Below are 21,537 nucleotides of genomic sequence, written 5' to 3' on the forward strand. Positions count from 1 at the left end.
CCGTCTACTAAATACTATTTACACACTCTCTTTTATCAAAAGGAATTATATTGTCAAGTGAAATCTTGTTGTTAAATTCGTCTTAATATTATTTTCAAAATATTAAATTTTAATAAATATAACTAATATATTGTTATATATATTAATGAATAAAGCTTTGCATTGGCGCAAGCGTGAAATATCAAATGGTGCAATTATATTAAAAAGATGGAAAAAAAAATGAAAAAAGTAGCAAGTATTAAATAATGTTGGGAAATTGGTTTTGGGATGAAATTTTATTATCTGTACATTTTTTGAAAGAGCCAATAAAAATTGTTACAAAATGACTTCAACATTTAACTATTGAATGCTAAAGCTGGATACTTGTCAATGGACCGAGCCCATGGGCCCTTATTGGACTCACCAACAATGGGCTTAATACATTCTAAAACAACACTAGTACACTTAGGCCCACTTCCCATTCCAAGCATCCAAACTCTTTCCCCTTTCCTCACTTTTTCCTTAGCTTCTAAATAAGCCAATTCATACCACAAAGATGAAGAAGATTGATTGCCAAATCTATGCAATGTAGCCAAAGCTGCCTCCATTTCTCTCTCCCCTAACTTCAACCCTTTCGCTATTTCTCGTATCACCGGCTTCCCGGAAACCGGCAAGCAAAAATGTCGTACAATCGTCTTAAAATTCGGCACATAAATCTCGGCCGATTTCTTCCAATATCTCTTCTTAATAATAGATGTAACAAACTTTAACTTCTCCGAAACGGGTAACATGACGGACCCGAGAGCGATTAATTGGGCCCGGATCATATCCGAGGCGACTTCTAGGATATCCTTATTAAGGGTCACACCAGTAAGCCCATTAGAGTCCTCTTCTCGAAATGCGGACTTATAAGCCCTATCAATAACGGCCCGTTGGGTCCTTGATGACCAAATTAATTGGTATTTGGACTCTTTTCGGGCCTGTTTTTTATTTGATAACAAAATAGCAGCCCCGCCCATCCGAAAGAGACAGTTTAGGACCAATTTGGGCCGATCATTACCCGAATACCAACCCGTATTTAGGATCTCAGTACTCAAAATAACCGCATTCGATTCTCTATGGACCAAGAACAAGTTTTGGGCCAGGCCCATTGCAATCATACTAGCACTACAGCCCATTCCAGAGAGACTAAAGGCCTTAATATTGGGCCTAAGTTTGAACTCGTTGACTACCAAAGAAGTCAACGAAGGGGAAGGGCAAAACCCACTACAATTCACAATAAGGATATCAATCTCAAAAGGAGAAAGATTGGACTTCCTTAGAAGATCCTCCATCATGGGGAAAATTACCATTTTAGCCTCATCCATGGAATCAAAATGGGCGGGCCTTGGAGGGATGTAATGCAAAGATGGCGGTACGTAAGTCTCCGGGCCTTGGCCCGAAGAAATAAGGATCTTGGACATAAAATCCGCACTTTGTTTATCAAAATTTTCGGATAAATGGACATGTTCTATGAACGAAGTAAGTGGGATTCTACAAGAGTTTGGAGGTTTAAAACACGAAAAATCGACTAAGTAAATATTAGGAGGTTTCAAGAGAAAATAACGAAATATAATAATGTATGAAATTGTGCATAAAACGGGGATAATAATTTGAAAAAATAGGTCGCATTTTGTGAGAATAAGAAAGGATTCGAGTAATGAAAAGAGTAAAATAACGAGGAATTTGAAATGTTCTATTATTGGTAAGTTATGGAGATTTTGTATGGTTGAATTTTGGCTAAATTTGGAAACCAACTCCATAGAAGTTTTAGAAAGAATGATAATAATAATCTAAGGGCTTGTTTGGTTGCAAAAAAAAAATAGAGGAGGAAGATGTGTATGTTATTTTTAGGGTAGAGATGAAGCTATATATAGAAAGATACGTAATTATTGAAAATATAAAATAAAAAAAATAAAACTAGTAAATAAAAGGTGGCATGTTTTAAAAAAAGGTGACATGTTAAATTTATTTGACAGGCTTTTAATAAATGTTATGACTCATTTTAGGTCGTGGCATTTACTATGAGGTGAACTTGGAATTCAAAAATTGGAGTAATTGGAAGGAACGTACTATTTGTTTCTGCACCAATGCATGTTGAATTATGAATTTACAGTAATTATTTGTAGTTTTGAATTTGTTTACTTTGGATAATTTTTTTTGTAATGATATCAACGAGGAACGATTTTGGCACACCCTTTTGTGATAGCAGCGCAATATTCATAGAAGTCGAGTTTTTGTGAATCGTTGCATGCCTGCTCATACGAGTGTGAGTTAAGTTCAGACAATATAAATTCAGGAAAAATAATGGTTGACCAAGTACAACTTATAACTAACATAAGTTTTAATAAGTTCAGATAAGTTCAGTTAAGTTCAAATAAGTTTAGATTTCGAAAAAGATAAGTGAAAATCAGGTGAATAGAACGCACCAGTAGTATTTTTTTAGAATTGTTACTATTTAAAGTTCTTACTTAACACGTCTATAATCTATTTGAACAAAATAATTCACACAACCAAATGGGAACAATAAGTGTTGCTCACTTGTTATATGTGGAATACGTTCTAATTAATCCAATAGAATGTCATTTACGGGTTGATGTAAATTTTACGTTGTGACTTTGAAGTTGTGAGTTTAAGCAATACACTATTTTGAACAAGAGGTTGAAATATCAGACTTTAAACCTTCCAATTTTACCAGTAGTTATCAACTAAAATAAGGATGATACGTATACGTTTATCCAAACAAAAATGAGTAAGGAGATGGCTCCAATTGTTTTTTTTTTTTTTTTTGGGTGTTAGCACCCGGTTCATCCTTAGGGCTAATCCGGATCCAGGGCGAGTTTTGGGTGGTTAGGTTCCAGTCCCCTCCAATTGTTGTTGCGGGGGATCGAACACGGATTCTCCCTACCAAATTCAGCCCCAATCACCACTGAACCAACAAGCAATTGGTAGATGGCTCCAATTAGTTAAATGTTCATAAAATATGTTCCTCAATTATTTTGATATCCAACATTTATGAGTAAGGAGAGACAAAGGAAATCCGAGACTTGGAGTGGTTGGACTCAAATATGTATTTCAAAGTCCATCATACAATAAATTTGTCACAAAGTCGGTCTTGACTCGTACTACTTGTTCTAATTTCTCGGGCCCTATTTTATTCACCTTATTTTCACTTATTAAAAAAAATAAGTTCAAATAAAGCTACGTTCTCATCACATGGTCCATTTTAGTTTATAATATGATATGTTCTGATCCTTCTTGGTCTGGTTTGGTGTGGTATGAATTTTTCTGGTCTAGTCTGGTATGTTTTGAATGTTTTATACGAGTACTTTTTTCTTTTTCGGGTTTGGTTGGTTTGAGTTTTCTCGTCTGGTCTGATTTTAAGAATAATTAGTAATAAAACATTTAAGGTGAAGAGAACAAATCCTACTTCAGATAAGTTCAAAAAAAATTATGGGTTACACAAGTACAATTTAAACTTCTAATATGCCCGAATGAGTTTATATACGTCCAATTAGATAAATTAAGATAAGTGAATATAAGGCAATCTTTATAGATGATACATTGAAAAAATTACCCTTTGAAATGCATATAGTTATGCTACATTATTAGAGGTCAATCATATTGACAGAAACCAGTTGCAGTGTGAACATGAATATACCACTAAATAAAAGGACTTTTAGATGATTGGTGGACAGCATTCTGTATTTATTTACTACAGGTTGTTTGGAAGAAGTTGGGTAAAAGTTTAAAACTTCAAACTTACCAATACCATATTTCTGGAAGTCTTCAAATTTGGTATATCCAGATTTATTACCTGGTTCATGACTCTAAGTCAAAGTACAGTCTAGCTGTTGACTTAGGAAAACCAAAGAAGCAGAGTCTAGTTGTTGACTTTGGAATACCCATAGGAATGGTAAAAGATTAATGACATGCACTTTGACCGGTATGTAACGTGGGAGAATTTTTATCTCGCTCTGTTGGGTTTGGTGTAAAAGATTTTCAATGCAAAATGTTTTTCAAAGAAAAATACAATTGTAAACTAGATTTACTTTATTCGGTTCTTTGCAATCAGATTCATAGGAAAAGGAAAGATTAGATGGATGATGAATGATGTGAAAAGAAAAGAGGGACGTAAAGATGGATGTGGGCCGAGATGGATTGTGCTTTGTGCTTGAATGAGCCCGACCCACTTATTTTGTGTCGGGTCGTGCCGAAAAATTCAAAAGGATGCCCATGTACGATCGAAGCCCACACGCCCTCTTGTCGGACTGGGTTGGGTTGTGCCTTTGTGTTATGTCTAATTTCAATCAATTAGACGTGTTTTGTCATGTCAGGCCGTGTCGATAAACTTAAGAATGAACCTCAAAGAACAACTACTCCGTACGTTCTAAATGTGCGCCATCAGAGCTCCCAACCCCTGGTTATGGTAAAGTGGCTCTTGGTATTAACGAGGGACATAACATTGGGTATGACACATACTTAACCACTTACATTCTAATCTTTATACCTATGTTACTATGTCTATTGACTATCATTCACGTCATATTTTTGAAATGTTTACGACATTGTCATGTTGCATTTTAATTTAAAGATTGTTTGGAAATAAATGAGATGTTAATCACGTACTCCCTCCGTCCCGGAATACTTGACCTGTTTTCCTTATCGGGTCTTCCCTTAATACTTGATATGTTTCTAAAAATGGAAATATTCTAACAATATTATATTATTTCCCACTCCACCCCTATTAACCCACCTACCCCCTACTCCATACAAAAAATAATTAAAAATTCAACCCATACTCTCCCCCAACCCCACCTCTTAACCCACCTCCCACTAACTACATTAAAATAATACCCCACTATCAACTACTACCTATTAAATTAAATAAGTCAATTCAAGTCCCTTAAACTATGTGCCGGTCAAACCGGGTCGAGTATTCCGGGACGGAGGGAGTAATAACTGTAGTATAATGTATCTGTATCTTATACAACTAATAAATTTCCCTTCTTCTAAGTTTAAATATATATGTATTGCATGTCTAAAATGGGACAGAAGAGTCGATATGTCCGAGTGGTTAAGGAGACAGACTTGAAATCTGTTGGGCTTCGCCCGCGCAGGTTCGAACCCTGCTGTCGACGATTTTTTATTTCTTTTTCTTCATATTGGGATGCCAAAATTGGAAATAGCTGTATCACTGTATGATGTATAAAGAAGCTTTAAATCTTCATCCCAGCCCAAAGAAGGAAGTTTCAGGCCCAACGTACTTGGACCATTGGACCAATCTTATACAGCCCCTCCTAACCTTAAATACGGGTTTAGGCTGAATGCGTGATCAAGAAAAAAAGCCCACTTTACAAGATCGTAGAAAGTTACACCTTAAAACCATTAATAAGTCAATAAGGGAGGTGACCTCTTAGCGTTATAAGGTAGTTGGTTAACTACTTAACTCTGTCTCTTTTTTTTTATCAATGTGAGACACTTACAACGTAATGTTTCGTGGGTCAAATATTAACAAGAATACTAAAATCGTAAAACACTTACAATCTTATACAGTCCCTCCTAACCTTAAATACGGGTTTAGGCTGAATGCGTGATCAAGAAAGAAAGCCCACTTTACAAGATTGTAGAAAGTTCCACCTTAAAACCATATGATAGTAAGTCAATAAGGGAGGTGACCTCTTAGCGTTATAAGGTGGTTGGTTAACTATGTCTCTTTTTATATCAATGTGAGACACTTACTGTGTAATGTTTCGTGGGTCAAATATTAACAAGAACACTAAAATATTTAACCCGAGATCTAAACTCTACCCAAAATCTCTCATCCGCTTTGACTCATACTAAACTTCAATTGACCCTAAGGCTTTGTTTGGTACAATATTAGTAAAGGAAGGGAAGGGAAGAAAAGGAAAGAGAAGGAAAAAGAAGGGAAATGAAACTTAATTTATTTTCCATTGTTTGGTTTGATGCAAGGGAATGAGAGGAAAAGAAGAGAAAATCATTTGACAGTTTTTAACTTTGTCTTTCCTTTCGAATTCCCCCACTTTTGAGAGAAAAGGAAAGGAAGATTATTAATGATGTTTTTTCTTCCATTTTCCTTACCTTCCCATCAAATCCAATTTAATTTTTATAACCAAACACATAACCTATATTTTTCTTTTCCTTCCGATTCATTTCTACCAAGCAAAGGCTAAATGAACAGACCTGAAAACCAAATTATTTAATAATGATTATTTTATCATAATAAAAACCGTATTGTTAATAGAATGATTACGACCCGACCAAAATCAACCTGAACCCAAAATCAATTCCGAACGACCCATTACCACCTCTTTAAATATCGAAATAAATATTTCATGTCCATGAGTACCACTCTATCAGTCTATCCTAGACAAATGAATCAGTGCATTACTGCAAACTATTTCTACAATAACATCAGAATTAATTACCCAAAAATAAAATCTAAAAAGGACCATCCCAAAATTAATTAACTTCCACCACCTCTCATAAATTTCACACTCATCTACCTCTTTTTAGTCATCTTCTTTACTGTCAATTCTTCTGCATTCAACACATCAACCAAAAACAACCACCCACTTTTATTACATGCACATGTTCTGTTCATTTCCTCACCATTTTATAATAATCAGACACACAACTACTGTTTTCTGTTTTTTTTTTCTAATACATTTCTTGACAAAATTACCCAGAAAAAAAAAACAAAAAAACCCAGAAAAAAATGTTCAAGGAAACAGATTCTGTAGTGAAATGGGGGTTGAGAATTCTGTATGTAACATGTTTTTTACTATGTTTTACTAATGCGGTTTCGATGGGGAAGAAGAAGACATACATTGTTCAGATTGATAATTCAGCTATGCCGTTAGTTTTTTCCAATCATTTTGATTGGTATAGCTCAAAAATCAGCTCAATTGTTGATTCGAAAAATATTACTACTAGCAGTAATAAGGAGGAAGATGAAAGCAGGATTATCTATACTTATCAAAATGCTTTTCACGGGCTTTCGGCCCGACTCACGGAGGAGGAGGCTTTAAGGTTGGGCCGTGATCATGGTGTTGTAGCCTTGTTTCCAGAGACAATGTATAAGCTTCATACTACTAGAAGCCCGATGTTTCTTGGGTTGGGCCGGGAGGAGGTGGTTGTTGATGAGGGTCGACAAACCCGGGGAGATTACGACGTTGTTGTCGGGGTGTTGGATACCGGGATCTGGCCCGAAAGCCAGAGTTTTAATGACTCTGGGTTTGGTCCGATCCCGGCCCGGTGGAAGGGTGTGTGCGAGCCGGGTCGAGGTTTCGACCCGGCCCGACATTGTAATAGGAAGGTTATTGGGGCTCGGGTTTTCTCCCGGGGGTACGAGGCTGCGGCGGGGAAGATAGACGAGGGGACGGAGTTTAAGTCACCCCGGGACCAGGATGGTCACGGGACCCACACGGCGGGGACCGCGGCTGGGTCCCCCGTGCGTGGCGCGAGCTTACTAGGCTACGCGCCAGGCACGGCCCGAGGGATGCACCCTCGGGCCAGGGTCGCCGCCTACAAAGTGTGCTGGACTGGCGGGTGTTTCAGTTCAGACATCTTGTCGGCGATCGACCAAGCTATCTCCGACGGAGTGGACATACTCTCCATCTCCCTAGGGGGTGGTGGAGTGTCGTCCTACTTCCGGGATAGCTTATCCGTGGCCACGTTCGGGGCCATGGAGAAGGGAATATTTGTTTCGTGCTCGGCCGGTAATGGCGGGCCTGACCCGATTAGTATTACGAACGTCGCCCCGTGGGTTGCCACCGTCGGGGCGAGTACGTTGGATAGGACTTTCCCAAGTTATGTTAGGCTTGGGAATGGAAGGTTATTCACTGGGACGTCTATTTATAAAGGGAGGATGAATTTGTCCGTCAAGAAGTTGTACCCGATTGTGTATATGGGTAGTAACTCTACATTTCCGGACCCGAATTCCTTGTGCTTGGAAGGTATGTATTCTAATTGCTTAAATTACTAGTCACTAGTACTAATTTTACTCATTGAATGAACTTTGATTTGCATTTCTTTGTTGTGGGTTATTGTTCGACACTCCCTCTGTCCCTGAATACTACATGCGAAGTAGGTCGTATTTGATTTGCGGGGAAAAAAAAAAATTTACTTACTAAATTTAGAAAGTGACTTGTCTTTTTTGTTTTTTGACATAAGAAAGTGACTTGTTAGGGACGGTTCTTTTGACCTTAAAAATAGTTCAGAAAAGTTGTAATCAGGTGTAATTATAACTCCCTCAAAATTAGGTATTATTAGATCAATAAGGTCTGATTAGGTCCTACTAGGTCAATCAAGTCAACACGCATTTTGAACCTTATATAAGTCATGAATTGTTGTTTCTCTAACTGAAATCACAATTTGAATATGGTACAAGTACTAAATTTAACAAGAAAATGACAAAATTTGTATTTAGTGTACTAATGTAGTAGACAAAGCAAGATAAAATACAAAGTGACCAATTAAGAATGCATTTTAAATCAGTGTAGAATAGCTATGTTTAGTGACCATGTTAACTTGATTTACGGCCATAATCAACCTTTTATGCTTTGTTGGTTTTAACTCTTGTAAATTCTTAACTTGTTTTGCCTATTTCATGAATTCAAAAGGTACTCTTGATCGAGAAAAGGTACAAGGAAAGATTGTAATATGTGACCGTGGCATAAACCCACGGGTTCAAAAGGGTCAAGTAGTAAAAGAAGCCGGAGGAATCGGCATGATCCTAACCAATACCGCCGCCAACGGCGAGGAGTTAGTAGCCGACTGCCACCTCCTCCCGGCGGTCGCCGTCGGAGAAAAGGAGGGCAACACCCTAAAACACTACACAACCACCAACCCGAACCCAACAGCAACCATGTCTTTCCTCGGTACAAAAGTAGGCATCAAACCATCCCCTGTAGTAGCAGCATTTTCCTCCCGGGGGCCCAACATCCTCTCCTTAGAAATCCTAAAACCCGACATGGTGGCCCCGGGGGTGAACATCCTTGCAGCATGGACCGGGTCATCCGGCCCGTCAAGCGTGTCAGGTGATAAACGGCGGGTCAAGTTTAACATACTGTCGGGTACATCAATGTCGTGCCCTCATGTTAGTGGTGTGGCGGCCTTGATCAAGTCTAAGCACCCGAACTGGAGTCCTGCTGTAATAAAATCTTCTCTCATGACAACAGCGTATATTCATGATAACAATAATACACTGATAATTGATGCAGGAACAGGTGCATCCTCTAGCCCGTATGATCACGGGGCGGGTCATATAAACCCGGTGAAGGCTCTCAACCCGGGTTTGGTCTATGATATTACACCTCAAGAGTACTTTGAGTTTCTTTGTACTCAAAACCCGAGCCCAGCCCAACTCCAGGTCTTCTCAAAGGGTGGTAAATTGGCTTGCCATAACAGACTTTCTCAAGCAGGGGACTTGAATTACCCTGCTTTATCAGTTTTGTTTCCATCAAACACGAGTGTATCAAGTGTAACACTTAAAAGAACGGTCACGAATGTGGGTCGACCCGTGTCGAGTTACCGGGTTAGGGTTACCCCGTTTAGAGGGGCTAAGGTGGTTGTGCAACCACAAGTGCTGCATTTTACTAAGAAGTATCAGAAGTTGTCTTATAAGGTTACGTTTAAGACGGTTTCAAGGCAGCCCGGGCCCGAAGCCGGGTACTTGGTGTGGAAGGATAAAGTTCATAGGGTAAGAAGTCCTGTTGTTTTGACATGGTTGCCACCATCTAGTTTTAATCATAAAGGATGAAGAAACTTCATAAGTTTAAGGTATTTTCTTTGATAATTTTGTCAATGTAATGGGAAAAAAATGGATGTTATTGTCTTTTGAATAAGAGTTAGGGAAAATGTAACGATGTATGATATGATATTATAATATTATATGAATGAAATATTGTATGCAGTAGACATTAGACTTTACCAAAAGGCAGGCCGGGCCGAAGCATAAATAGTCAGCCCATATGTCGGGCCAGACCAAGGCAAGATTCGGGTCAGTTTTTTGGTGCCTGACACCACTATTTCGGGCTTAAAACGTCAGATTTTCGGGCCATTTTCAAGCCAGGGCAAATTTATAACCAAAATTGCCCAAACCTGTTAAAGCTTTTAAATTTTCAGGCCAGGCCACGTCCAAAACCGGGCCTAAAAATTCTACACAAACCCACAAAATTTTGAGCCGGGCCTGGCCGGGTTAGCAGGTCAGACTCATATAGATCAGGTCTCAACCAGTTCCAAAAGGATTGGGAAATAGCTATACTTAAGAGAGTTTTATGTAATACGGATTAGTATTCAGCTTACTGGTGGTAACTGGTAAGAGTGCGTATATTTGAACCTTCTCAAACTTCATTTTAATGGGACTAATAATAATGATCTTGAGATTATAAACACTATTTGTGAACGGAACAAACTAAAGTATCAATTTCTGAATTCATAATGTAACAAAAAGTAGATTAGCAAAAAGAAAGCTAATAATAATTCTGCAACAAAAGAGTTTTTGCCCTAATTCAACCTCTGGGCAGCTTCCTTGGCTATGACTCTCTCTCTTGCCTTCATTTTTGCCTGCGATTTGGAACCCATAATACCACCTCCCCATTTCTTCCTGTGCTCTTCATACTTGTCATTGAAGTTAGCCTGTCAAAGAACAAGAAAACTCATATGCATTAGAGGTGATCAAACTTCGGGCCGGGCCGGGCTTTACCGCGAAAACTTATGCCCAAACCCATAAATTTGGTGTGGGCTTTCATGTCGATTTTGAGTTTTTCAGTCTTTTTGGGACGGGTTCGGGCTTTGGTCTAAAAAACTGTATTTGAGGAATTGAGGATGTCAAAACCACGCCTTTTCAGGTCGGGCTATAGATGATCAGGTCTATTATGCACATCTTTAATTCTATACTACCAAAGTGACAAACGTATTTGAAAACAGAGGAATATATATGCTTATGAATCCTCCTGATTTCATTTGTTACCATAAGACAAAAAACTTTATTTCTAACCAAATCAAATTGAAATAAAAATACCCCATTAATCATATATTAATATGGCCTTTTCTTTGATATTTCAAAAAAAAAAATACCCTCTAACAAATAGACCGCGTCTCTGTTTCAGCAAACCCCACCCCTCTCTCTCTCTACAAATTCTCTCAATCAATTTCCATGCTTTTTCACTCAAAAAATGCCAGAATCTTTCCAAAAATTTAGCAGCATCAAATTTAATTGGTCTCTTTACCAAAATTCTCCTGTTTTCTTATTAAACCTCCTTCAGTCTAGGATACCCCCCTAAAAAATGGCGGATCCTACTCTTAGCACACCATTTTTGACCCATAGCCAAGATCATAAAAATATGTTGCTGATCCTCAGTTCAATAAGATAAATAATGATCAATTTAAATAGGCATCACTCATCAGGGACCAATTATTACCTTGACAGCTTCAACGATTCTGCTGAACTCCATTTTGTCCTCGTTCTTCACAGATGTCAGACAAAGAACGGCAGCTGTCTTCTTGTGGACAACCTGCTCAAGATACAAAACATTTGCATCAGATTTATGTTATGCCATTACAAATTAGCATAAATAAAATATAGTAGAAGAGCAATCACCGTTCCAAGGCGAGCCTTTCCCTTCACAATACAGTATGGAACCTCCATCTTACGGCACAAGGCAGGAAGCCATACTACAAGCTCAATTGGATCGACGTCATGGGCAATCACTACCATCTGAGCCTTTCCCTGCAATACCAATTTTACAACAACCATTTGATCAGTGAACATAAGTAAGGGGGCGTTTGGTTCCCAGATTTTTGGTATGAGGTATGGGTTTGGAATGGGCAAAACCCATGCCTTCTGTTTGGTTTATAAAATTTCATTTTCTAAACTCATACCTCAAACACAGAAGGTATGGGGTTTAGAAACCCAAGGGGGGAGGTGGGTATGGCTCATATCCAACCTTTAGGTATCAAATAAAAGATAACACATGGTATTAGGAATCAAGTTCCATACCCGTACCGCCACGGTTTCATTCCTAATTCCAAACCCATACCACTACGTGAAACAATCGCACCTAAACAGCTACAGTAATGTATCAAAAATAATCCAGATACACTACCTGTTCAATCAGGTAAGTGATGTGGTTAAGACCATATTTCACAACAACTGGTTTCTTGCTCTCTGGCTTCTTTCCTTCAGCTTCTGCCTGAGCGGCTTTCAAAAGCCTTTCCTTCTTAGCAGCCTTGTCTTCAGGTCTGTATTTGAGCAACAACTTGAAAAGGTTTGACGCTGCAAGACAAAGGTAGATTTAGAAACGGGTCAACAGTAAAAAAAAGATGGAATTACTCATACTATAACATTTGTTTCAAGGAAACCATATAAACGGGAAAAATTACCAAGGTTCTTGTCAAGAGCCTTAGTGAACTGGTTAATAGCTGGGGGGACCTTCAAACGCTGCTTCAAAATCCTTCTCTTCCTCTGAAGTTGAACAACCTTTGGCCATTTGATAAACCGGGTGAGGTCCTTCTTTGGTGGAAGAGCACCCCCAATTCCAAACTGCTTGGGTCGCTTTTCAAACAAAGGGTTTGTGGTTTTCTCCTGCAGTAGACATTTACCATTTAGAAAACTTGAAACTGCTCATTTCCATAAACTCGTGACACTTTCAAACAACAGTATGAGGTTATTTTCAATGTCAATAGCATTTCCTCCATAAAAAATGATTGATAAAGCTACAAGACATGATCCCCGAGAGAACATTCTAGTGTCGGACAGTAATACCTTACACCTAATAAATACTAAGGAATTTAAACATATAACTCCTAAGCAAGAAACTGATATTGCTTAATCATCACGAACAGTGTTACCTAATTCTCTAATCATCCTACAAACCGCGAACCAAAGAAGCGAATTATAACATGAAAACGGCATAATTTTGGTCTAATTTAGCACATTATGTAGCGAATTGCGAACCCGTACCCAATTTTATACTAGCGAATCAAGCAACATTGATCACGGACATCATAAGAGGAAATGTAAGAATTAAGAGATTTAATAGACATCTGTGCACCAAACACCTAGCTAGAACTTGCAGTTTGTAAAACAATCGACAGAACTTATTGTTTATCTTAACAATCATCCACCCAAATAAAAATCACTAGTTCAATAGAATTAAGCGAACTTGAAACAGGACTCATGCAGCAAAGTGGAAAAACTTAATCCAACTTACAGTCTTCTTCTTTCCAACTGCAGCCTTCGCACCTTTTTTTACAACGGGAGCCTGCCAAGCAAAAAACAGTCATTCGTTAGGAAACCCATAAACTAAACTAACAGTTTCAACATTAATTCACATCATTCCACACACAATAACATTACAGGAACAAAACAGTGCCAGATACATTGTAACATACTACAATCAGGTTAAAATCACCCAAAGAAGCTGCTAAAATTATTGAACACACACCAACAATCAACCAGCTGTTGACTACATCCCATCAAATGGTAAGATTTATGTCTCTTTACTAACATTCAGAAACCTCTAACCTATATAATTCTAAATCCCCAGTGAAACAAATAAACCCTAAAAACACTAAATAAACCAAACAAATAAACCCTAAAAACACTAATTCTAGCACTATAGTTCAACTAGTGCTAGAATTATAGCCCTAAAAACAAATAAACCCTATATAGTTCAAGAATACATTCAACGAAACAAATAAACCCTAAAAACACTAATTCTAGCACTATAAAATACACAACTTTTCTATTTACTTCATTCTACTCCGCATGCACCATATTCCTCTGGATAAATCAAAATAAATGCTTCGAATTAACAATACCATAAAATTCATTTACCCAGGCATAAAATACAAAAACCTTCAAATTCACGTCATTCTAGATTTCTAGTTCACATTATTTTCATCTCGGTAAATCTATATACATGCTTCGAGCTAATAATACCCTAAAATCCTCAAATCCATAAGATTAATTCGCCAAATAAATATATTAATATGAACTAAAACACTGATGTAAAACAGCAAAAAAAACATGAAACCCAATTCAATTGATTGCAAAACAGAACAAGAAACACAAAACAATTACAGGGATTACTAGATCTGCAGATGAATGAGAGAATACTAATCGTAAAACATTGAATTGAAGAGAGAAAGAGGAATGAGGAGAGAGAAAGTGTTTACCATTTTGCTGGTCGAGTTGGGAGAGAGAGTGAAGCGGCTGAATATGGTGAAGGGAGAAGGAAATGTGGCTGCTGAAAGAGGGTTACGATATCATGGGTTGTGTCGGGCTTTGGCCGTAAAAAATAGGACGTTTCGGGCCTAAGCTTGGGCCGAAATTTTCACACCAAAATCCGCTATTTGGGCTGAAAAGAAACTTCATTAGTTTAAGGTATTTTCTTTTATTTTTATTTATTATTTTTTTGATAATTATGTAATGGAAATTGGATTTTATTGTTTTTTAAATAAGACTTAGGGAAAATGTACCTTTTTTTTTTTGGAGAAAATAAGGAGAATAACTTTGGGGTTCTTTCGCACGAGGGTAAATGAAAATGTACTGATAATATGATATTATATGAATGAAATATTGTACGGGGTAGTAGGAATGTGTTTCATAAGACTTGTGAAGAAATAACAATATTTAGGGTATTTATGTAATGCGGATATGGATGGCAATGGGTCGGATCTGGACCGGGTCTGACGGGATTCAGACCCAGACCCGCTGTTTAAGAGGTGGATCCAGATCCGACCCATATACGCTGGGTCCAAAAAGTTCAGATCCAGACCCAGATCCACTGGATCTAATGGGTCTGGGGTCGAATCTGGGTTCTAAATGGGTCTAAGCGTATTTGTTTTCTAAAAAAATTTGTCCCTCATTTTTATTATACTACGTAATTTTTCTCCCCATCTTTTTGTATGTAAACGTAACTTTGCTTTAATAAAACCATTAAATATGGAATATTCATTAATTTTGTTTAGGAAAACAATCATATTACCCTTGTGATACAATAAAGTATTTAAAGTTTCTAATATTATTATTTATATGTCACATTAAATAAATTTTAAATAGTTTAGTATCATAAGAACTGAATAAAGTTTAGCACGTAAAGATTGAATTATATTTAAATTTTAAAAATTATATATATGGGTCTGTGTGTCGGATCTGGATCTTTAATTCTTGGACCCGGACCCAGACCCGCCCCAGATCCACAAGGTCTAATTTTTTTGGACCCAGACCCTTAAAATAGGACCGGGTCCAATCGGATCTGGGTCGGGTCTTGGACCCATTGCCATCCCTAAATGCGGAGTAGTCTTCAACTTATTGGTGGTAAACGAGTAAGACAACATATATTTGAACCTTCTCAAACTTCGTTTTAACAGGACTAATAATATTGCATTATCATTGTTATTTTATCATACTCCGTACAATGTGAATTCGAAATAAACAACTATAGGATTCGAATTACTACATGTTAATTGTTGAAACCAAATATTACTCACATAGTCACATATTCACATGTGAATTTTCTCATATTGGAGAAATATGGCAGAAAATATTAAGGTTGAGGAGTTACTCTCACTATTGTTAATTTGTTGTAGTGGAACTTGTATTTGCCTTATAAGTGGACTGATATTAAGAGCTTATTTCCAATTTTTTCTTCAGAAAAAATAACTCTAAATAAGCTAGTTATGGGTCGGGCCGTTTTTCGTGTTGAGCCCACATGTATTGGTCCTGAACGACCTTGTACCACACCAAGCCCACTTATTTCTTGTTGGGCCGTGAAAAAAGATTCAAAAAAGCGGTCCAAGCATAACCTAAGCCCACATGTCTGGTCGCGTTGTGTGCCTTTGTGCTTAAACATAATTTTAATCAATTTAACGTGCTTTGTCGCGTTAGACCGTATCACGCCTTGTCATGCTTTTCTCATGCTCGTGCCCAGCTCATGGCCACGACTTCTTACTTGTGCCGAACCGTGCTTTTTTTCATGTTGGGCCCTCCGTACCTCGAGTCGGTCGGCTCATTGCCATTTTCAGATACAGATAACACAACAAGGTCAAAGAAAATAAGTCAAGTTAAGTGACTCATATTTCGTACTCCTTTAATTAAATTTAATTAGAAATCACATTTTTGACAAAGACTTCCTCGTACTTGGGCCGATTCACATAAAATCCCAACAACAGCAACAAACAACGACACTCCGAAAAGCATTCGCCGGAAAATGACGACACTAAACCTAATCGCCATCCGTGACGGCGAAAACAACGGCGGATTTTACTCCCCTGCGAAAGAGAAAGCCTCCATTAGAGGCCCTTATCAACACCGCTTCCATATCTTCTGGCGTCTCCGTCGTATCGCTAAGCTTAAGTTTTTCCTTCTCGTATTTTGTGCGTTATGCGGCGTCGTTCTGTTCTCCTCCCGGATTTCGTCTTCCTTTGGCTGGAATGTTCACTCGCCTTCTTCTGCTTTCTCTCCTTCTAGGTATTAATGATTTATTGTTCATCATTTGTGATTTCTAGCTTGGATTTTTGCATTTCAGTAACTGAATTATGATGATTTTTCGAATTTTAAATTTTCTGAGTATGAGATCTTGGTGTAACTGATACTGCTAATTACAACTAGTTAATTCACTATAATCATTGCCAAAGTTGTTGTTTGTTATTGTTTTTAGTAATTACTATTATCATGAAATTGATTGGATTAGGCATATATTGGTTTTAAACATGTTATTATGGCTAATTACACAATTTATGCTAGGATCTGGTTTTCCGATTTTTAGTTCTTTGGCAGATACTAAGAAGTATGTAATACCGGCGTATGGCTGTAATGAAATCATTGAAATGCAGTTCACTATTGTATTTGGGGGTAATTTACAATTATATGCCTGTATGTTATGTGAAAGTATGTCATTTGTTAATAATGTAGGACTTGGATGACCGATAAATTGCGAATAATCGATGGATGATATTGGGAGTATGAGAATGTTGTTCCTATTTGAAGCAAGTAAGAACTATTTAATACCAGAGAATCGCTGTAATGAAATGCAGTTCACTATTGTATTTGAGGTAATTTAGAGTGACATGCTTGTATGTTTTCGTGAAAGTATGCCATTTTGTTAAATTTAGGACTTGAGAGAATGATAAATTGGAAATGATTGATGGATGATACGGGGAGCATTAGAATGTTGTTCCTATTTGACGTAAGGTGTCACTCTCTTGGCTGTAGGATACTAGGATGCATTGAGCTTTTTGGATTCCTGCTCTTCTAGATTATACTATATTGGCGCTTGAGTGTTCAAATTACTGGATCAGAGTAGTTTTGGAGGGCAGAAGAATAGAAACATAAACAAGGGGTAAGAGGAGATATGAGGGAAGAATTTGGACATGAGATTAACTTTCTACTTAGTGTACATGCATGGAAAACTATTGGGGCTTCTAATTACTCGAGTGATGGTCAATTGGCAGTCGTATAGCTCGCAGTTAATATGTAACCCATTCATAGAATTTAGTGCAAATAAGGCGCAAGGGGGGAGAATTGTTCTCTACTTATTTGTTTCCTTTTTTTATTTTCTCCTCCGCAGAGGTGGATATACAGTACTCATGAACACATGGAAGCGCAATTCTCTTTTAAAGCAGTCTGTTGCTCATTATGCTTCATGCCGTGGTACTGACGCGATACATGTGGTATGGAGTGAGAGTGATCGTCCCTCAGATAGTTTAAAAACTTATCTTAGAAAGAAAGTGATGGCAAAGTCTCGCGCAGCTCTGAAACCCAACTTTAAGTTTGATGTGAATGAGGAGGATAATCTGAACAATAGATTCAAACCCATTAAGGACCTGAGGACTGATGCGATCTTCTCTGTTGATGATGACGTCATTGTGCCTTGTGATGCACTAGACTTTGCTTTTACCACGTGGCAAACTGCTCCATCATCAATGGTTGGATTTGTTCCTCGCATGCACTGGCTGAGCGAAAAGGTAAACCTATAAAGGATTTCAATCAGGGTGTCATATTTTTCTTGTTGTAGATAAGAAAGATGATAAGTGACTATTTAACAGAAGTTGTTTTATGCCACGATGTAGTTCACAAGTGAGGAGTCCTTTTTGGAAAATGACATTATGAGTTGAACATCATATAGAAATTTTGAGCTCAAACATCATAAATGAACGTTATTGTTTGACCAGTAATCAAATTATCAATTGGTATTGTTAGGCTTTTAATGGCAAAAGAAGTATGCTCCACCTTCCTTGTGATTAGTGCTGGATCTGGCTACAGAGTTCTTCTAGACAACTGTTGCATTAGGGCTTCATTTCTGAAGAGATATGGGAAGAGATAACTTTGTTAATCCGGAATAACAAGGCTCTTTCAAAAACCAATTGCACTAGACTATTAAAACTAGTTGATGCATTTTTCAAGTACTAGTTTTACCTTGACTGTTGGTTCTTACTCTTTTACCCCCCGTTTTCTTTATCACAGAAAGATACCCATGCATCTTATTATTACGGAGGATGGTGGTCGGTTTGGTGGACGGGCTCTTACAGTATGGTTTTGTCCAAGGCAGCATTTTTTCATCGGAAGTACCTTGATATGTATACCAATCAGATGCCAGCATCCATACGTGACTATGTAACTAGAGAGAGGTCTTGGCAATTTATTTCTTTGAATTGTTTATCTTCCTAATCACAATTCTGCCTTTTCACATTCTTGTCTTGCTGTTTATTTCCATCCACAGGAACTGTGAAGATATTGCGATGTCCTTGCTTGTTGCCAACGCCACAGCTGCTCCACCCATTTGGGTCAAGGGTAAGTGTTGTTTGTTTAAAAAGATCTTGTATCATGATCTTCCAGCTATATTAACTTGAAACTATTGAAATGCTGAAGCAGATATTCCTCTGCATTTAGTTTTTGGCACAATACCTTGTTTCCTTTTAAACTCATGGTTATTTCGTAAATGTAAGACCTTAAGGTAGAGAGTATGTACTTATGTCTTGCATGGAGATTGAACCTTTTGCTTGGTTTTGGTAAAGAGCATATTTCACGCTTGACAACCTATGGGATTAGATTACACACTGGTGCCAGTACCACCTTAATCTCACGATGACTGTCACAGTAGTTCTTTTCTCAATTGTTAGATTGTATAATTAATAAACAGAATTTAACCAAAGATATGGTAGTATAATCTGAACAGGGAAAATGATAAGCTGGATATAGATTTGTTATTTAATCTAGACGATCAAATAATCCATACCATATAGAAAGAGTACCATGGCCTCATGGAATAGATGGAGTCTGTTTTTATAGAATATATTGTTAAGGTTCGGATACGAATAGGAAAGATGCAGTTTGAATTCCCTTTGAGGCCAGGGAGGGTTGATAGACTAAATATTCGTTGTGAACAGGTCTATCTTGTCAACTTACAAACCCATTAAATGTTGGTAACATATTCTCTTAAAAACATTAGCCTTCTGCAGTCTATTTGGAGAGTTATGAAGTATTTAATTTATGGTTTGTAATAGACCATGCAAGTTTTGGTATATTTAGCAGTTGTTTCACTCCCTCACTTGGCTTCACTTCCATTTTCCTCTCCTATTGACCAACCTTCGAGTTTGGCTTTATATAACAGTTGTTTCACTCCCTCACTTGGCTTCACTCTCCATTTTCCTCTCCTGTTAATCAACTTTCAAGAATATTAGTGAAGTATAATGTTGGGAATATTTAAAATTGATGTTTGAACTTTCAAACTCTCAACATGAACTTGGAAACTTGACTCATTAAGCTGTCAAATAGGAGGAGGGTGGCAGTTTTTTCCTTTGCGTCGGGGACTGGGGGGGGGGGGGGGGGGGGTTGTGGTTTAGATGGAGGTGGGTCCAACCAGTGATGCCTCTTTCAAGCCACAAACCTAGGTTTGAAGAAGGTGCAAGGGAAGGGTAAACTCCTCACACCCCTTAGCAGAATCTGAACATGAGTTATGTGATAAACACACCCATGCAGGGGAACAGCCGAACAGGTAGGAGTTATGGGATATGGGTAGCATTCAATTGCACTCTATTATGGGAAATTACCTGTAATATGAAACTAGTGGCGTCTGTGTGTCCGCTGAAGTTATATACTGTTATACTTTGTCGTTGATTATGATATCAGACTCAATACTACTTATCAGTAAGAAAGAGCTTTTATTAATCATTCAAATCATGATACACAGAGTACAACCACCTCTGGGTAGGGCCTTACTTCCTAGGGCAATAGCAATAGAATGAACTTAAATGAGGTTTGTTTTCATGCCACATCATCATGTACAAACCTTGATTGTAATAAACCTTCTACCAACAATAGATAAACCTATACAAAAGTCTATATTTGGAGCTCAAAAGCATTCATTTCACTTAAAACAAAACAAAAATTAAAACGTTTTGCATACATGGCAAAGATAAACCACTTACTCTTTTGTAACCTTTGATTTTGTAACTTTTTTCAACAATTGTGAGGTTTTGTCTACAAACCTCTAAAATTCAACACAAACCTCTTGATAAACCTCTTCTTGACTTTTTGCTAGATTCAGGAGGCTTTGTGATTTGGTTGTTGTCGTTGTACAATTTCTGAATAAAAGTAACAGAAAACCAGACCTTATTATAACAGCATGCAGTTTAATGAAACCCATTTTGTTGCCTTATTATTATTTTGCAGGGAAGATACATGAGATTGGTTCTTACGGAATAAGTAGTTTACAAGATCACAGTAGCAAAAGACATAAATGCTTGAACGATTTTGTTTCCCTCTATGGTAATATTCCTCTCGTATCAACTAACGTAAAAGCCGTGGATGCGAGAAATGAATGGTTCTGGTAACTGATTTTTTAACCTCAGCTCAATTCATCTGATCTCTGTGTTTTGCTCATAGGTTTTGGTTAATAGTTCAATTACCATCGTTCATACATAAAAAGTCGGTATCTTAGGTCTTGATCATATTGTATAATGCTGTTGTAGTGTTGTGTATATTTGTAATGTTGTCTTTGTTGTGCAAATTAGGTCTACTTTTTCTTTATGAACTTTGATGAAATCTCATCATTCCATCATTATCTTCATAGATGATAATGGTTGGATAGGTTGGTAAAATCATTGAAGCCGAAAAGCATTACTTGGAGTGGCTTTCATTATTAGTTTTATTACATATATACATTTGTGCATAATATGTAAACAAACTCATTAACTTTCAATCAATCATTTAGGCTATATTCTATTCGACTTATTTTGTATGATGTGCCTTTTTGTGAACTTGTGTGAACTTGTTGTGTGAACTTATTTTAGAGCGTGTTTGAACTTATTTGTCCGGGTTTTCTATAAACCCGTGCCGTGCTTCATACTCTATGATTAATGGGAATTGATTGATGAGGATTGCTTAATCCTCCACCTAGCTTTATGAGGCTTGAAAAGAGTCTAATATAAGACTCTAAAGTGTAAAGAAGTGCCGGTGATCATACGATTTCATCGTTGAATATTTGA

General features: G+C 37.5%; 4 protein-coding genes and 1 non-coding gene across 5 annotated transcripts; 3 read left to right on the plus strand and 2 right to left on the minus strand.

The window, feature by feature from the left end:
- Nucleotides 1–243: 243 nt before the first annotated feature.
- On the minus strand, nucleotides 244–1,864 carry LOC110782427 (3-ketoacyl-CoA synthase 5-like). Its single transcript, XM_021986579.2, has one exon. The coding sequence runs from the start codon at nucleotides 1,779–1,781 to the stop codon at nucleotides 336–338; it is 1,446 nt and encodes a 481-aa protein (XP_021842271.2). The 5' UTR covers nucleotides 1,782–1,864; the 3' UTR covers nucleotides 244–335.
- Nucleotides 1,865–5,077: 3,213 nt separating this feature from the next.
- TRNAS-UGA (transfer RNA serine (anticodon UGA)) lies at nucleotides 5,078–5,159 on the plus strand. The gene has a single exon. It is a non-coding gene; the product is annotated as a tRNA-Ser (tRNA).
- A 1,319-nt stretch (nucleotides 5,160–6,478) lies between these two features.
- On the plus strand, nucleotides 6,479–9,958 carry LOC110782424 (subtilisin-like protease SBT1.3). Its single transcript, XM_021986576.2, has 2 exons — nucleotides 6,479–7,997; nucleotides 8,664–9,958. Exons 1-2 carry the CDS (start codon nucleotides 6,758–6,760, stop codon nucleotides 9,800–9,802), a joined length of 2,379 nt encoding a protein of 792 aa, XP_021842268.2. The 5' UTR covers nucleotides 6,479–6,757; the 3' UTR covers nucleotides 9,803–9,958.
- Nucleotides 9,959–10,395: 437 nt separating this feature from the next.
- On the minus strand, nucleotides 10,396–14,390 carry LOC110782428 (60S ribosomal protein L7a-2). Its single transcript, XM_021986580.2, has 7 exons — nucleotides 14,224–14,390; nucleotides 13,257–13,307; nucleotides 12,427–12,628; nucleotides 12,150–12,319; nucleotides 11,645–11,773; nucleotides 11,466–11,558; nucleotides 10,396–10,680 (listed from the first exon to the last, which is right to left on the minus strand). Exons 1-7 carry the CDS (start codon nucleotides 14,224–14,226, stop codon nucleotides 10,549–10,551), a joined length of 780 nt encoding a protein of 259 aa, XP_021842272.2. The 5' UTR covers nucleotides 14,227–14,390; the 3' UTR covers nucleotides 10,396–10,548.
- Nucleotides 14,391–16,175: 1,785 nt separating this feature from the next.
- On the plus strand, nucleotides 16,176–21,279 carry LOC110782281 (glycosylinositol phosphorylceramide mannosyl transferase 1). The gene is made up of 5 exons (XM_021986399.2): nucleotides 16,176–16,519; nucleotides 17,619–18,015; nucleotides 18,515–18,678; nucleotides 18,771–18,841; nucleotides 20,723–21,279. The coding sequence occupies exons 1-5, from the start codon at nucleotides 16,260–16,262 to the stop codon at nucleotides 20,881–20,883; spliced, it is 1,053 nt and encodes a 350-aa protein (XP_021842091.2). The 5' UTR covers nucleotides 16,176–16,259; the 3' UTR covers nucleotides 20,884–21,279.
- Nucleotides 21,280–21,537: the final 258 nt, after the last annotated feature.

This window comes from Spinacia oleracea, chromosome 3 (assembly GCF_020520425.1).
Source record: "Spinacia oleracea cultivar Varoflay chromosome 3, BTI_SOV_V1, whole genome shotgun sequence".
NCBI classification, from domain to species: domain Eukaryota; kingdom Viridiplantae; phylum Streptophyta; class Magnoliopsida; order Caryophyllales; family Amaranthaceae; genus Spinacia; species Spinacia oleracea.